Source organism: Histomonas meleagridis (genome assembly GCF_020186115.1).
Source record: "Histomonas meleagridis strain 2922-C6/04-10x chromosome Unknown contig_204, whole genome shotgun sequence".
NCBI classification, from domain to species: domain Eukaryota; phylum Parabasalia; order Tritrichomonadida; family Dientamoebidae; genus Histomonas; species Histomonas meleagridis.
Genome location: NW_027150808.1, coordinates 306,557 through 324,339, shown reverse-complemented (window position 1 = coordinate 324,339; position 17,783 = coordinate 306,557). Strand labels below are relative to the sequence as shown.

Genomic DNA, 17,783 nt, shown 5'->3' with positions numbered 1-17,783 from the left:
TTTCATTACAGAGATGATTATAATAAAGATAATACTTGGAGGATTAGAGCAATAACTGATACATTAAGTTTTCAAGCAAAAGGCGGTAAAACAATTATTTTTAATAATAACGGCAATATAACAACAAATAGTATTAATAATATATCTGTTGACAGTTTTTCTTTAACAACACATAACCATGATGATAGATATTCATTAATAGATCATATACATAGTGATTATTTAACAAGTGCTAATTTAGATAATATTAATAATAAATTAACTGGTATATATTATAACGAAGAATTATTAGAAACTAATGAGGAGGAAGAAGAGGACATTTATGAAAAATATACATTAATAAATCAAGATCTTATTGTTAACGGTAAAATTAATGAAATTGATACTAATAATATAGCACTTATTGAAGACGGTATTTTAACTATTTCTGATGTAATATTATTTGAGAATGGTGTTAATATATCAACTTACGATAATATCACCGATGAAGGAATTACTGAAAACAATTTATTAATTAATTTTCCAAACGGTAATAGTATTATGTTAGAAGACTATGGACATACTTATGGGATAGTTAATGTTGATGGAGTATTAACATCAGAATACTATTTAACAAAACAAATGATTATAGATGATGATGAGATACAAGAATTATTAACAGGAGCGCCTGGAGAAGATGGTGAAGGATATAAGAAGAACTGGCTAGAATACTTATTAGATGTTTTTTCTTTTGCTATGTCATTAGCAGAATTTGCTGAACTGGCAAGTAAAGTATATAACAGTATTAAAAATAGTTCTTGGGCTATGTCGTTAATTAGCAGATTAAAGAATGTGTTTACAGGAGCCAGGGGTTATATACCTATACCTACAGTAAGATCTGTTGTATTTGATGAATATGATATATCAACAGATGAAAATTTAGATGATTTAGAAGGTCCTGATGATACTGATATCGATAATAGTTTTAATGAATATAATTATTTAATAAATCTGTTTCCTGAAATGAATACTATATTTAAGAACTTAAAGTATTATTATAAAGATGTTTCTAAAGGACAGAGAACTAATGAATTAGGTATGTTATTAGTTGACTGTCAGATATATAAACGTTTTATAAATCATACTCATGATCAATACTTAATAAGCTTCGATTTAAATAATTATACAGGAATTACTTATCATAAGGATTTATTAGAAACAATTATTAATGAAGAAGAGGAGGAAGAAGATGTTTATGAAATATATACTGATATAAATCAAAATTTAAAAATAAATGGTGATATAGAATGTAATTTTATTAACGGTATTGATTTAGATGAATTATCAATAATTAGTAATGATATATTTAATATTAACAATAAGCTAACAGGAATTACTTTTAATAAAGATTATATAGAAACTAATGAAGAAGAAGATGTTTATGAAATATATACTGATATAAATCAAGATTTAAAGGTAAATGGTAATATAGAAGTTAATTCTGTTAACAATATACCTGTTGATAATTTTTCATTAATAAATCATACTCATGATCAGTATTTAACTAATGATAATTTAACTGATATAAATAAGGCTTTAACAGGAATATCATATAATGAATACGGCGTTTGGACAAAGGTTGAACAAGATTTATTAGTAGATAATGATATTTCCTGCAGAATATTAACATCAAAACGAAATATAAATATTGATTGCAGCAAATATCCAGATGATACAAATATTTATCAAGGATTATTCATTTATAAATCTAATGCAGTAACAGGTAATTCTATCAGAATGGAAATAGGTGTATTACCATATGGCGATGATTGTAGTATAATAGAACATTACGTAGGTTCTGATGATAATATTGATACTTGTTTAAGATTTAAAACTTGTGACGGTAATTACGTAAGTATATATAAAAACGGTAATATTAGTTGTAATAGTATTAATGGAATTGATACTAATAATATTTCATTAACAACACATAATCATGACGATAAATATTCATTAATAAATCATACTCATAGTTATAATGATATTACTGATAAACCAACAACTTTCCCGCCAAGTTCTCATAATCATGATGAAAAATATGCTTTAATAGATCATAATCATGACGATAAATATTCTTTAATAAATCATACTCACAACACAATTGATAATAATTTAACCGTAAACGGAAGCATTAGTTGTACTTATATTAATGATATTGACACTGATAACATTTCTTTAAAAAATCATACTCATACAGAATTTAATAATAATTTAACTGTTAATAATAATTTAACTGTTAACGGAAATATAAATTGTAATTATATTAATGATATTGACACTGATAACATATCTTTAATAAATCATACTCACAACACTATAAATAACGATTTAAAAATATATGGTAATTTAGAAGTAAATTATATTAATAATATACCTGTTGATAACTTCTCTTTAACAACACATAATCATGATGATAAATATTCTTTAATAAATCATACTCATAATACTATAAATAACGACTTAACTGTTAACGGTAAAATTAATAATTATTATTTGAATAACGGTTCTTCAGCAGGAAATTATTTAAACACATTGCCTTGTATAGCTACTATTAAAAGTGATGGTGTTATGGAAGTAGGTTGTTATATAGATTTTCATGATAATAATGAATTTAACAGTGATTACTCTTGGAGAATAACATCTACTGATTCATTAGAGTTTAAAAAGAAACGGTTCTGGATCAATTACTTTTAATAATAACGGCAATATTCAATGTAATACTGTTAACGGAATTAACTTAAATAATTTAGCATTAACAAGTCATACTCATGAACCAAATGATATAGTACCTTATCAAAATGCTGTATTAAAAACAGGTAGATTTTTAGATTTTGTATATCATGATCAATCAACAGAAGCACCGGGAACATATACTTGGAGAATAACTTCTTATCAAAATGAATTAGGGTTTTGGCATTATTCTAATGATACTTATAGAAAAGCAATTATTAGCAGTTCAGGAGGAGGTCAAATGAATAAAACAATAACTCATAATAGCCCTATTTCTGAAAATGAAAATATCGATAATTTCACTATTGGAAAACCAGTATTTATAACAGGTGATGTTTATAAATTAGTTAATGAAAATGATGTTAATAAGTATATTTCTACTACAGATTCTACTAACTGTATACCTTCTGTTAAAAGTACAGGTTCTTATAAAGAATTTATAGGAATATGTGTTGATAAGCATGCTGCTAACAGTGTTTTTCAAATAGGAGATACTATAAAACAAGATATTAGTATTAATCAAGATACTATAGATTTTGCTACTCATGGTGATTATTATTTTAACGTTAATGATTCTAGTAAATATTCTGTTGGCGATATAATATTATTTGACGGCAGTATTTTAGATGATGATACTGTATTAACAACAAAAATAAACAGTATGATTATTGGAAAAATAACTTCAATAATTGATAATAATACAGTAGCTGTTTTTAAAATTTAATCATTATCAACATTTTCTGTTTGATGATATATATTTTTATATTCATCCTTTAATATATAATACCACTTTCTTTCACCAGAAGTTTGACGTTTTCTATAACACTTATCTTTTAATTGAAGTTGAAAAGACCTTTCTTTAATATCATATGGTTTATTATATAATACTTCTGAACATAACCAACCCTCACATAATTTATCATAATTATCACATATGAATTGTTCTACAGGGTTTCTAGAAGCTTCTATTAAATCTTGTTTAGATTCAGTTATAGGTATGATTCTAGGATTATAATTATTAATATCTCTGTTCATAAAATATGTTAATAAATGATTATAAAACTCAGTAGTAAAACTGTTATATAAATTATTCCAATAATCATGATTGTCCTTATATTTACCGTTACATAATAATACGACATATCTTCTGTCACCTGATTCTATTTTTACAGGATAACTGTTATTAGTAACGAATATACAATTAGCAACGTTTTCAGAAGTTCTTCTAGGTTGATTTTTCTCATTAATTCTAATAGTTTTATCAGTAATAATTGATTTCAAAGTATCAAAATTTGCAAGTCTGTCTTCACCGACATTTTTTAATTCATTTAATACTAATAACATCTTACTTTCAACAACGCTGTTAAAATTACCTGTTAATTCACCTATTTGATTAATATTTTTTTCACTATATCCGCTTAATAATTCACAAATAACGTCAGTGAATGTATTCTTTCCAATACCTTGCAATCCTTTTAAAACAATTGCAGTTTCAGTTTTTTTACCGGGATTTTGTATTATATATGATACCCAATTTAATAGATAATTATATATATCATTATTATTATCAGCAATTACTTCTTTAATCATATTTAAGAAATTAGATATTATATCTATGTTTATTTTATCAACAGATTTGTATTTATATCCTTGAAATATAGAAAATATACCTTTATTGTTATTACTATAGAATCTAACTCCCTTTATAGTTAGTTTTGATTGATATGCTATAAAAGCGTCGTAAGCAGTGATTGTTTTTCTATCATCTTTCCAAAGTTTAATCATTTTAAGCAATTCTTTCATATTAGTATTTGTCATATAACCAATAACATATTTATCATTATGAATATCAAACGTTTTAATAATAAACATTAAATTATTACTTTCTACAAATCTAATTACTTTGCTTAGATCTTCAACAATATCCTTAAAACATTTATATATATGTTTCTCAGCTTTCTCACGTATATTTGTCATGCTAAAATTATCATTAAGGTCAATATTATGTATAACTATATCGTCAACATCATTTTTGATGAATTTTTTATAATAATCTTCATTATAAAGTTTGATTATTTTAATTAAAACTCCGTAATGAGTTTGTAAATGCATATATCTCTCTTTAGCATTATAAAAGTTAGATTTAGCATTAGGCGTTAAGTTACAATTATTATATATAAAGTCATATGCTTCATTTATTACTTCATTTAGGTAAACTATTAATAGCTTGAAATAGCGGGAATAATGTAATTTCTTTTTGATAAAGGTATATCACCAGAATCATTATGTATTTCAAGACCTTCTAAACCATACATTAATGTTCTAGCAAAACCGACAGTGATATTGTCAGAGTTATTATACATCTTAATAATATTTTGAACTTCCTGTGGTTGTTCTATAGTTATTTTTATATCTAAATCCTTTAATATATCATTAACATTTCTGATAATAATACTGTCATAATTACCTCTAATAAATTCATATGTTGAAATAGGTAATTTATGTGATGAATCTCTATATTTTGAACCCGCCATTACAATTAATGAACGTTTATTTTCATCATAACAATTAAATATATCTATATCAAATTCATTAGATTTATAACATTTAATCATTCTGTTATTATTAGCAATAAAATCATCTGTATTACAGTATATATGTAAACCGCCTGAAGCTGTTTTTACAACAATATCATCATCAGATAACTTAGATAAAATATTATTACGTATTTTATCTTTAGTATCGTTATCTAAAGATTTATTTATATCAATATCTATTACTGATAAATTTTTAATTTTATTATTTAATAAAGCTTTGCCTGTAACAGTATTTCTTCCGGGTTGTCTTTTGTCGTGTTTATTGTAATTATATAAGTTGATGATATTATTACCAATACGTTCTTTTAATGTTGTCGTAGTCTGCGACATGATCTATTTTTATAAGAGGAAAAAAAATGAAATTATATAAAAACAATACTGCTTTTTAAAAGTAATATTTTTGATATATATTTTTCCAAACATATTAATATATATATATTTTTCCAAACATATTAATATATATATATATTTTGAAACATAATACTTATAAAAACAATACTTATAAAAACAATACTTATGAAAACAATACTTATAAAAACAATACTTATGAAAACAATACTTATAAACATATTATTTTTCAACAATCAATATTACAGCAGATTTATAGTAAATCTATAGTATTTCTTCAAAGTCCTTGATGTCCCGGTCTGTCCGTAGACATATAACTTCATCTAAAACTTACCCGCAACACGACAATTTACGCAATTACGCAACAAAAATATTATTAACAATATAATTACAAACAACATAAGTTTTAAAAAATGTTGTGTAAAAATATATGTATTAAAAGTATGTTATTTTTGGTTATTTTTATAGTATTTCTTCAAAGTCCTTGATGTCCCTGTCTGTCCGTAGACATATAACTTCATCTAAAACTTACCCGCAACACGACAATTTACGCAATTACGCAACATAACAACAATAATATATATATATATATTGCGTAATATATATTGCTAACAATTATTATAATAATAACCCTTTATAAAAGACGTAGACAGACAATATATATATATATATATTATATTTTCAACAATTTATATGTTAACAATTTATATGTTAATAATATTATGTCTGACTATGTCTTTTATAAAAGGGTATTATTAAAATAATTTGTAGCAATATATTATTATACAACATCATATGTTTGAAAATTGCGTGTTGCGTAGTTGCGTGTTGCGGGTAAGTTTTAAGAGAAGTGTTCGTCCATAAGACAACCGTGGACACAAGGACTTTGAAGAATATATTTTGAAAATTCAACTTTCGAAAACCTAATATTTATCATTATCATGTAAGGATATATACTTCAAAATTTAATTTTATTCTCGAAGCGAATGAGAATGAGCTGAGAGCACACACCGAGCGAAGCGAAGTGCACATAGAAACGAAGTGGAGATGTGCTGTGTGTGTGTATAAATAATGAATTATAATGATTTTTTTTATTAAACAATAATAAACAAAGAATATTAATGATTTGTTTTTTTAAACATCAATAAAATATGAATAATAATGATTTACTCTATAAAGCAATAACAAACAATGAAGTTTAATGATTTGTTTTATTAATCATCAATAGACAATGAATAATAATGATTTCTTTATTCAACAATAATAAACAATAAATAATAATGATTATCATTAATTAAACATTAATATACAATGATTTATAATGATTATCATTAATTAAACATTAATATACAATTAATAATAATGATTATCATTAATTAAACATTAATATACAATGATTTATAATGATTATCATTAATTAAACATTAATATACAATGATTTATAATGATTATCATTAATTAAACATTAATATACAATGATTTATAATGATCATCATTAATTAAACATTAATATACAATGATTTATAATGATTATCATTAATTAAACATTAATATACAATGATTTATAATGATCATCATTAATTAAACATTAATATACAATGATTTATAATGATTATCATTAATTAAACATTAATATACAATGATTTATAATCATTTCTTTCATTAAACATTAATATACAATGATTTATAATGATCATCATTAATTAAACATTAATATACAATGATTTATAATCATTTCTTACATTAAACATTAATAAACAATGATTTATAATGGTTTTCTACATTATATATTAACAAACAATGAATTTTAATTATTTAGTTCTTTAAACATAACACAAATTCATGATTTGCTTTATTGTTGCACATTTATTCAATTAATTTGTTTTTTCAAATTTAACAATAAGTTATTCAATATATAAGTGCTTATAATATTTAGCACATACTCAAAAAACTATTGCTTTTATTCATTCATATAATGTAATTCATGAATTACATTGATTATCGATGTTTTACAAATAATTTTAATGCATTTATAATATTTATTATTTGTTCTCATTACTATTATTGGCTTTTATAAATTTAACTTGCACCTTAATATTAACTTTTTTGTAGGAAAGCAAATATTGTTATTATATTCATTTGCTTATAAATGTTCAACAAATAATAAATTATTGTTTTCTGAAGTATAGTAAGATTAAAAAATGATTCATAGCTTTTTAGATGATCAATATTTCTTTGTTTACAACAAGTTGTTGTCTATTGATTCACATAAAAGATTCTTATATAAGAATCGATTATTGATAAAATAATTAAAAATTTATTATATTATATATAATATTTTATAGATTATATCATAATTTATTGCATTTCGAATGTTAAGCATTTTGCTTTAACAAAATCTTCTGATTATTTCATTTATATATTTAATATAAATCGATATATTAATTGATTGTTTTTTAAATGCTAGTTTTTAATTTCAATGACAATAAATTTGTGCTTAATGCTTAACATTTTACTTAAAAACTCTCATGTTGCCTAATTGAAATTATGAATCATTGTATATTAATGTGCAATAAAAGAAATGATTATTATTCATTGTATATTACTGTTTAATGTAAGAAATGATTATAAATCATTGTATATTAATGTTTAATTAATGATGATCATTATAAATCATTGTATATTAATGTTTAATGAAAGAAATGATTATAAATCATTGTATATTAATGTTTAATTAATGATAATCATTATAAATCATTGTATATTAATGTTTAATTAATGATGATCATTATAAATCATTGTATATTAATGTTTAATTAATGATAATCATTATAAATCATTGTATATTAATGTTTAATTAATGATAATCATTATAAATCATTGTATATTAATGTTTAATTAATGATAATCATTATTATTAATTGTATATTAATGTTTAATTAATGATAATCATTATAAATCATTGTATATTAATGTTTAATTAATGATAATCATTATTATTTATTGTTTATTATTGTTGAATAAAGAAATCATTATTATTCATTGTCTATTGATGATTAATAAAACAAATCATTAAACTTCATTGTTTGTTATTGCTTTATAGAGTAAATCATTATTATTCATATTTTATTGATGTTTAAAAAAACAAATCATTAATATTCTTTGTTTATTATTGTTTAATAAAAAAATCATTATAATTCATTATTTATCAATGATTGTAAATAATGTTTTTTCATAAATTATTGTCATTTAATGCTTATTGAAGAATATATTTTGTAGCTCATTGTTTTTCAATGCTTAATGTATATAATTATTCTTATTTATTGATTATTCATTTAAATTATTTTGTTTTACAATGTCATTTTTTATTTGTTCAGAATTTATTGTGGCAAAAATGTAAAGTATTGAAATTAAAATTGAATGAAATTATTTCTTCACAATTCCCACTTTTTGAACATGAATTCAATAATGCATAATGGACATCAAAAACATTTGCTAATAACACAATATACATTTTGTATTTTGGCAAAAAAAGAATACAGTAATATGTTTTAACATATGGAGAATTCGATTATACTATTTATTTTATAATATTTTATGATTATTTTCAAAATCGTTTTTTTCCACAGAATACTCATTATTATTTAATTCTATACTATTCATGAATAATTATATTGATATAGTTCTTACTATTGTTAAAATTATTTTCTTTTGTTGAGCTTTATTTTTTCGAAATTTTTTTTATCCAAAATTTTGGAAAAATGAGACGGTTATTTTACATCGAATTCAAAAAGTCGAAAATTGTGGGAATAACCGTCCAAAAGTGGGTATGTTTTGGGTATGCTACCCAGACTCTCATGCTTCCATTTCCCCATTATTACAATAACCACCGTAGGAGTAATCTCCGACTATATTTATAAGTTGTTCAAGCCATTCATAAACAGATATAAATTCATCTTCTGATTTAATAGAATCAAAATTAAAGTACAGGTGCACATAATTATCATTAATTATAAATTCATTAAAGCCTTTACTGAAATCATAATCGTTAATCTCGTCAAATGATATTTTTTTTGGAATGAAATTATTAGGTCTGTTAAAAGATATGTCATATTATATTTTTCTTTCATTAAAAGAATCTAATAGCTCATTAACGGCATCGTCGACGTTAGCATTAATAACGGATTCAGCAAAACACATCGCTCTTTTTGATAAAATTAAGAAAATAATTTTTTTAAAAATTAGCTTTATTTTTTGATTCTTCTAAAATGATTAAAAATAGCTAGTCGGAAGTCATGATATCATATATCTCAAAAACACATGGAAACACATAAAACATATCAAAAATGTGCAAAATTGATGAGAAAATAAGCGTTTTTCATGATTTTTTGGCATGTCAAAGCTGAACAAAAAAATGTCAGGTGGTTCAGCTACCCTCATTCGATCTGACACATGTGTCGGATGCAGAATCCTTCAAAGATGAATCAAAATTGAAAGACTCATGAATAGAGGACAATTCTCCTCCATAGTTTTTATTTCGACATTTTACCACAAAAGCAAACATAATAAAAATTCTATTTAGGCATGTTGTTAAATGGGCAAATCATGTTGCCATTTCTGATAAAAATATATACAACAGTCGGCACTTATCATAATTGACAAAAATAATGAGTCCTTTAATGATTTACGCTTACTTTTCAAATTCAAAATTATATCTTTTTACAAATTCACCGAATTCATCAATTTTATGTTCTGCATCTTACAATCCTTGCTTAATTTCTTTATTATTTATGATGGCAGCACTTAAATCTTGCTGTTCCCAACAATCAAGATTGTATGCTGAGTCAGGGACGCTCCAACATTTTTGATTAACTAATTCCTGATTAACAGATGACGCAATTTGTTTTGCAATGTCAACAAATACAGGTTTGGCATTTCCTACTGTATCCTGTAATTGTTTTTCTTCAAGTACTTCATGCACTTTATCGTTAATGCTATCCATAATCTTTCCAACAGTAATAGCATATTTTGGTGAAGCCCAAATCGCTATATAGTCAATTAATCTTGGATCGACGTAAGTTCCTCTTAAATCCTTTGTAACACCTAAATTTGATACGTAATGGAACCCTCCCATTTTTGGGAGGGTTGTATATTCATCACAAAATGCTTTATAATATTCTTGCCAGGAATGGTTTTCATTAATATTAGCAAATCTCTTATTAAATTGCTTGCACATTTCAGTTGCGTTTATGAATCCATCTTTTTCTCTAATTAATACTGCAATGTCGTTATATGTTCCGCGTACAAACTTTTCACCGTTGCAAATGATAGCTTGTTGTTCAACAAAACTTATTATTTGTAATAAAATATAAAAATATATTATTTTAAAATATTTACTGAGTTATTTTTGATCGGCCATTTATGACGAAAAATAAAATGAGTTCATTCATAATTTCATTAATGCTTTAATTGGATCTTCCTTTGTTTGGCATAATTCTTTAAGTTTCGGTGTTAAATGATAATAATATGTTCCGTCAGCATGTTTTCCGATCCAATTTTCCGCCGGTTTAAAAATAAACTTCTGTAAATACATGTTCAATATTAAATTCACCAAGTTCATCACCGACAAATCCTTTATTTCTCAATAATATGAAATCTTTCTCCGACACTAATGCTGAATCGACTTTTGGATAATAAATATGTACCATTTCCTTCAGATTATTCATTTTATCATTAAAGTTCTTCAGAACATTTCTTGCAAATTGTGGATGATAATAATGTTCAACATAGCTGTTAACAGTATCAACAAATCCTGATATATTATCGTTGTTATAAGTATACTTCAGTACATACGGTGCAAATGTTTCGGTATAGTTATTGACATCATTTGTTCGCTTATGTTTTATATTACTTGGCTTCTTTATTGAAAATCCCCAAGAACTGTTCATCATAAACTTAATTGTTGTCGCTAGTTTGTCGTTACCGTTTTGTTTGCCTTCTATTCGCTTTTGATATAATAATTCGACAGATTCTTTTATTTTTGTATTTTTTTCTCTAAAGTTTCCTTCTTCGTCCGGTATACCTGTCGGAATGCTTGTTACACTTGACATATAAGCTCCGTTAATATCGATATAATATAATTTCTGTGATAAATATATTTTACTTTATATAGTACGTGGGAATACTAATTCATATCTAATCTTTTCTGCTATATTTCCTGATAATTCATAAACGTCATCAAGACATCCGTATTCATACATGATTTTTTGCATTAAGTCAGCAAATTTATAATATCTGGCAACATTAATTTTAACACCTAATGAATTTACTAGCTCTTGTACTTCTTGTAAACGTTCATGCACTTCATTATCGTCAGGAGTATATCCAAAAAATGACTTCGTTTGATTTACTCTCTTAACAAATGACGGTAACTCTTTTTTATCAGGTATAACAATTTTTCGAAAACTATCATATTTTTCGCTCTTCCGCTCATAACCTTAACATAACTTATTAAATGTTTTTTGATTCATTGGAACCAATAATTGTTCTTCTTTCATGATATGTATTAATTTTTTAATACTTAAGCCAATAATATCTGTTTTATTAAGACATGGAAAGAATCCAGGATTAATTCTTTTTCCCTTCACGAGATCTGTAAATTCAAAATGAATTGATTTAATGTCGAGATAAGAATCTAAAGCGACTTTGTTTGAATCACTGATCTCTTTTTCTACTTCAGATAATGATCGGAGATAGTCAACTGTATTTTTGTTAGCATGCGCGTATTGAAGTTTGCCGTTTTCATCAATAATCGTCATTCTGATATAGTTATTGATCCGAGGACCTATTTCTTTCATCGCTAATATTAGTGAGTATAAGAAGGAATCAACATTTCCGCGATAGCTAAAGATATCGGAGATCAGCGATCCGTCAAAAGTCATTGTAAAATCTTTCTGCTTAATTAAATCTTTAATCATTTTTTGTGTATTCTGATTAAGTTCCTGTTGAAATTCATTAATCTCATTTTTGAAATGATCATCTTGTTTTTCCTTAAATCTCTCGAATGATTTTTTATACTTCAGTTCATTATCATCAATTGCCATATTCATAAATTGTGGAAAATCATATTTTTATCTGCCCTTATTAATTCTATATCTTAATTGTTTAAGAGTAAGTCTTTCTCCTTATCCTGTTTGCTCATCAATAACACTAATCAGTGTAGTATTATTTCTGTAAACGAAGTTTTCCGGTAAAGTATGACCATAACGTTTGAATAATTCTCTAATTTCTCTTGTACTATATTTTTTCGGCATCCTTCATTATTTGTGAAAAAAAATAGATTAAAAAAATTAAGCTTAGTTTAGAATCTACTTATTTATGACTTATTTTTTTGATGACTTGACAAACTTAGTTGAAATCCTTATTTCGGAAAGAAATTCACACACATCGGAATAATTATACTTCGAATTATAAGTGTTTCCATCTTTTTTAACATAAATTTTCGAAACATAATCATACGAACTGTTTCTGCAGCAGCCTGCTTTCTGATCTGCTTTAAGTAATCCTACTTCTTCCGTATAACATAATAGTTGAATTAATTTTACTAATTCATTTTCCTCAGCGATGACATATTTATCAACTATCAGAGGATTATTTTCTACAATATCCAAACATAATACTAATGCTTGAATCAACATATCTTTATCATTCATTACTTTTTCAAGATTTGCTATAGTTTCATTTGCAGTTTCAACACTTCGTTATTTAATTTCGGGTTCTTCTGGCGAAACTGGTTTGACATCCGGATAGCTAACAGGAACTCTTTCATAAGGATTAACGATCACATTAACGTTTTGACTTTGACTTTGTTTTGGAGAATTAAGATTAGTTCCGACTTTTGCTAGAAATCCTTTCAAACATGAGAGAACACTACTTCTTGGTACCGACATTTATTTATTGTAAAAAAATATTTTTATTACTAATTAAATGACTAACGTTTATGACTTCATTAAAGAATTAAAATTAAATAAAGTTATCACTACTAAACAATTACCTTTAATAGAAAACATATTCTTTTATGTTGATAATCTGACGATATATAAATATGTTATTAGTGTTCGCCCAGAATTATTAAATCGAGCGAAACGTGTCGGATTAAAATTATTATATGACATTCATGATAATATTAATGTCAAAATTAGAGAACCATTAATCAATACAGCAAAAGGTAGATTTATTCTTATGTATAACCCCGGAAATAGTGAAATTACAATTGTTGAAGGCGAAGACAGAAATATCAATTAAAACACTTTATTTTTAACGAGCTGCTCCCATAATGATCTGCTCGATTGATGCGTTGGTGATTTCAATTTGTGCGCGACCTTCAGGTTTCATACTACGGACCTTCAATAAAGCGTCTTCGAAGTAGATTCCTGTAGGAGCAATGTAAGCTACATCCTTCATAGAAGTGTCAGCCAATCGATCACCGAATAATCCAATTTGAACAGTTCCTGTTGTCGATATGCCTCCCTGGAAATCCTCGCCTTCAGCAAATGGTAGTCCTATGAAGAAATTACTGTTATCCTTACCGTGCCAAACTCTTGATTGGGTATTAACACCAGATGCGTTATAAGTATTTTTATAATAATAAGGTTAAACAGATGTTCTAAGATCTTTTGACAAAGAACTTAAATAACTTCCGTTAAGATTTACTGCATCCAAAAGCATATTAATATTCCTGGGATCATCAACTGTTTAATAAGCTTCTCTAGGATAAATTTCACCATCAATATTAAAACTATATCTTATTTGTGGATTTAATAAGCATGTTCTTGAATATTGTGATTGACGAAATACTGTAAACATAGTATCACAATGCTTTAATCCTATTGCTGCAGTCATGTTAAATGATGTTGAAGCAGATGTTAAATTGCTTCCTAATGGTTGTGTGAAGTCTCTTATCTGACAAACATGTATTGGAAATAGCATTGGAACTTGAATATATTTAGCAGCAAGTGCGTTAAACACATCCATTTTTAAGAAATATGTAGCAAGCTTAATTTTAACATCTTTTGTAACTTGTGTATGACAAACAAATTGCTGTGGTACATCCATTGTTGCGTAAGTTAAAGTACCTGATCCTGAGACTTTAATGTTACTCTTAACTGTTTCATTAATGTTTCTAAATCCAAGATCACATAAAATATTACCTTCGACGACTGACTTTGCTGCTACAAGTGATTCGTGATCACATACAAGCGCAATAACTATATTTTGATATGATGGCATAAGTTCAAGAGAAAGCTTTCCTCTTTAGTTAGGATAATATCTCATATTAAATAATAAAACAAATAAATTAATAGGAATTCTTAAAGGAATTTTAACAATTACTTTTTTAGATGCAGTAATAGCACTAAAGTCACAATAAACTCCTGAAACCATTGGATCATGATTACGGATTTTTTCTGAAGTCGCGAAACAATCATTTCCTGCTTTAGCTTCATCGGATAATGAATTGTATAGCATAAACCACTCATACCTGGCATTATGAACGTCTTGAATTTTATCCGTATTTGAATAGACTCTATACTGATCAATAGCATCAGCAGAGCACTTATACCCAACATAATATACTTCAAACAGAAGATTTGATTGTGGTGGAACAGTTATTGGAACTTCTTGTTCTAAAGTAATATAACTATTATCTAATCCAATAATATTAAACCTATCGGTGAGAATATCGACATAAGTTGTGTCACCTTCGTTAATGTCTCCAACATTTCCGTAAGAAGTAGCTGTAGTGTATTCATAATTACCTGGAATGATTTCAGAAGCTTTAACCGCTTCATCAACTTCATTATACCAATCCTGTGATTTTCCTGACATAGCGTCAATAACGTTTGGTTGTTGATTCTGTGGCGCAAACATTTCTGAATGGTAAAATAAATAAAATCATCACATCTATTTTATCAATTATTCACCGCTCCTTCTTGTTTACTCTTCATATCAATAAAAGCCGCAAGATCTTTATCAAGTGATTGTAAATATTCTAAACTATATGTTGACGGATCATTTGATGCAGCATACTGATATTTAGGATTTTTCATATGAGATTCATTTGATATTGGTGGAGGCACAATTTTATATTATTCATTAATTGAAGCCTTTACTAATTGTAACGCTTCGGCGTGACTAGCTAAATTATTTCTTGCTTCTGTTAATTGTTCTTCCATGTATTTAACTTGTGAGACGATGGACGCATCATTATTGTCAAGCATATATTGTGCTTTTTGCTGAGCAACACTACTTTTCCATAATTCTTCTTTTACTTTTAATGAATTCTTTAATTCTTCAGTTTTTTTATCCTCCATTATTGTTTGTTTTTCTTCTTCCACAATTTTATTTTGTAAGGCGACTGATTCTGGTGTCATATAATAATTAGCTGCTGCTTCTGTTTCTGCTAATTGTTTTGATAATTCGGAACGTTTTGCTCTAGCTTCTTCTAATTGTTTGTTTCGTTCAATAGCCATTTGTTTTTCCACATTAACAACAATTGCCTTTTTTAGATCTTCGCCTGGATCTGAAAAATCATTGTTTCCATTAATTTCAGTTATTTTATCTAAGACAGCGTTTGAATGTATTTTTCGCATCATTTCTTTTTCAAGTAATTGTCGTTGTTCATTATATAACTTTTGGTCAAGCTCTTTTCCTCTTATCGATTGCTCTAATCTAATGTTTTCTTGAATAGCAGCAGTAATTTTATTTTTTTCTGCTTCATTTATCTTATCCATATCTTCTTTTTATAAAGCTGCTTGATATTGAGCTTTTGAGTTATAATTTTTTTCCAATACTTTTAAACGTTGTTCAGCAACTTTAGTTTGGTATGTTTTTAGATTATTTTCATGCTGTGCTTTAACTAATTTAGTCAAACCTGTTTCATCTTGATATTTTTTCGCTAGTTCTTGTACTTGTTTTTGTCTTTCATCCAGCATCTTATTTTTCGCCGTTAATGAATCAATTTCTTTTTTAACTTGACTTTGATCTATTTCTGCTTGTTGTTGTTGAATGTTCATCTCCTTTTCAGCAATTGCAGCTTTCATGAAATCACGTTTACTTTTCAGCTCATTCAAATCAAAAGTATTCTTCAATCCTGCGTACTTCTTCGTCATTTCACGGTATGTATCTGTGAAACGATTAGCTTCTTCTTTTTCTTGTTCAGCTTTCCGCAACTGTTTTTCTTGTTCTTCAATATGTTTTTCCATAATCTTGCGCTGCTTCTGTTCTTCATTATATTTTTGCTCAGCTTCTTTAGTCGCCTTTTTCATCTTTTGTTCTTGTTCATCAAGATACTTCTTACGTGCTAGCTCATCATCTTTTTCTCTCTTGGTATCATTAATTTGTTGTTGTCGAAAACTACTAAACACCATACTAAATTTGTTGGTTTAACATAAAATTTTAATTCTATATCTTTAAATAATCGATTAGGATATAAATCAAATGCTTGTAAAGCTAAAATATCTTCGAATGGTAAATTCATTTCAAATTCTATATCATGTGGTTTTCCATCTGCGATATCAACTAAATTTACATATGTACCACAAACTGATTGAGAATAATTTGATACATTTTCATATAATGAATGTGTATATTTAAGTGTTTTCTTTTCAGAATATGGTTTAATTGTAGGATAACAATAACCTTCACGACAACATTCATTTTGTTGATGACCTGCTGATATATTATTTGACATAATTTGTAATTGTTCTGATAATTGATTTGAACTCTTAAATCCGACAAATAATTTAATTAAATGGATATCATCTTGAAAATCTGGTATTTGTGTTCTCAATTGAATTGTTAATTTAACTTTAAAATTAATAAATCCTTCTGTAATTTGTGAAACCATATGATCGCCATGTGTGATTCTTAATCTAGTTTCTTGTGATTGATTAAATGGTGCATTTCGATCATGACAATGTTGATATACTCTCCATTCTTTAATTAATTTTTTTTATATTCACTTCTATCTTTAGGAAATGTTTCAAGCATTTCTACACAAAGATCTGAAAA

General features: G+C 26.0%; 4 protein-coding genes across 4 annotated transcripts; all 4 read right to left on the bottom strand.

Annotated features, from left to right (window-relative positions):
• Nucleotides 1-10,473: 10,473 nt before the first annotated feature.
• On the bottom strand, nt 10,474-10,848 carry GO595_003529 (N1R/p28-like protein; the record flags this gene model as incomplete). Its single annotated transcript, XM_067916560.1, has 1 exon — nt 10,474-10,848. The coding sequence occupies one exon, from the start codon at nt 10,846-10,848 to the stop codon at nt 10,474-10,476; it is 375 nt and encodes a 124-aa protein (XP_067776386.1).
• Nucleotides 10,849-14,030: 3,182 nt separating this feature from the next.
• GO595_003528 (uncharacterized protein) lies at nt 14,031-15,599 on the bottom strand (the record flags this gene model as incomplete). The annotated part of the gene is made up of 2 exons (XM_067916559.1): nt 14,031-14,289; nt 15,304-15,599. The coding sequence occupies 2 exons, from the start codon at nt 15,597-15,599 to the stop codon at nt 14,031-14,033; spliced, it is 555 nt and encodes a 184-aa protein (XP_067776385.1).
• A 260-nt stretch (nt 15,600-15,859) lies between these two features.
• GO595_003527 (uncharacterized protein) lies at nt 15,860-16,366 on the bottom strand (the record flags this gene model as incomplete). Its single annotated transcript, XM_067916558.1, has 1 exon — nt 15,860-16,366. The coding sequence occupies one exon, from the start codon at nt 16,364-16,366 to the stop codon at nt 15,860-15,862; it is 507 nt and encodes a 168-aa protein (XP_067776384.1).
• Nucleotides 16,367-16,513: 147 nt separating this feature from the next.
• GO595_003526 (uncharacterized protein) lies at nt 16,514-17,140 on the bottom strand (the record flags this gene model as incomplete). The annotated part of the gene is made up of 1 exon (XM_067916557.1): nt 16,514-17,140. The coding sequence occupies one exon, from the start codon at nt 17,138-17,140 to the stop codon at nt 16,514-16,516; it is 627 nt and encodes a 208-aa protein (XP_067776383.1).
• Between the last annotated feature and the right edge of the window lie 643 nt (nt 17,141-17,783).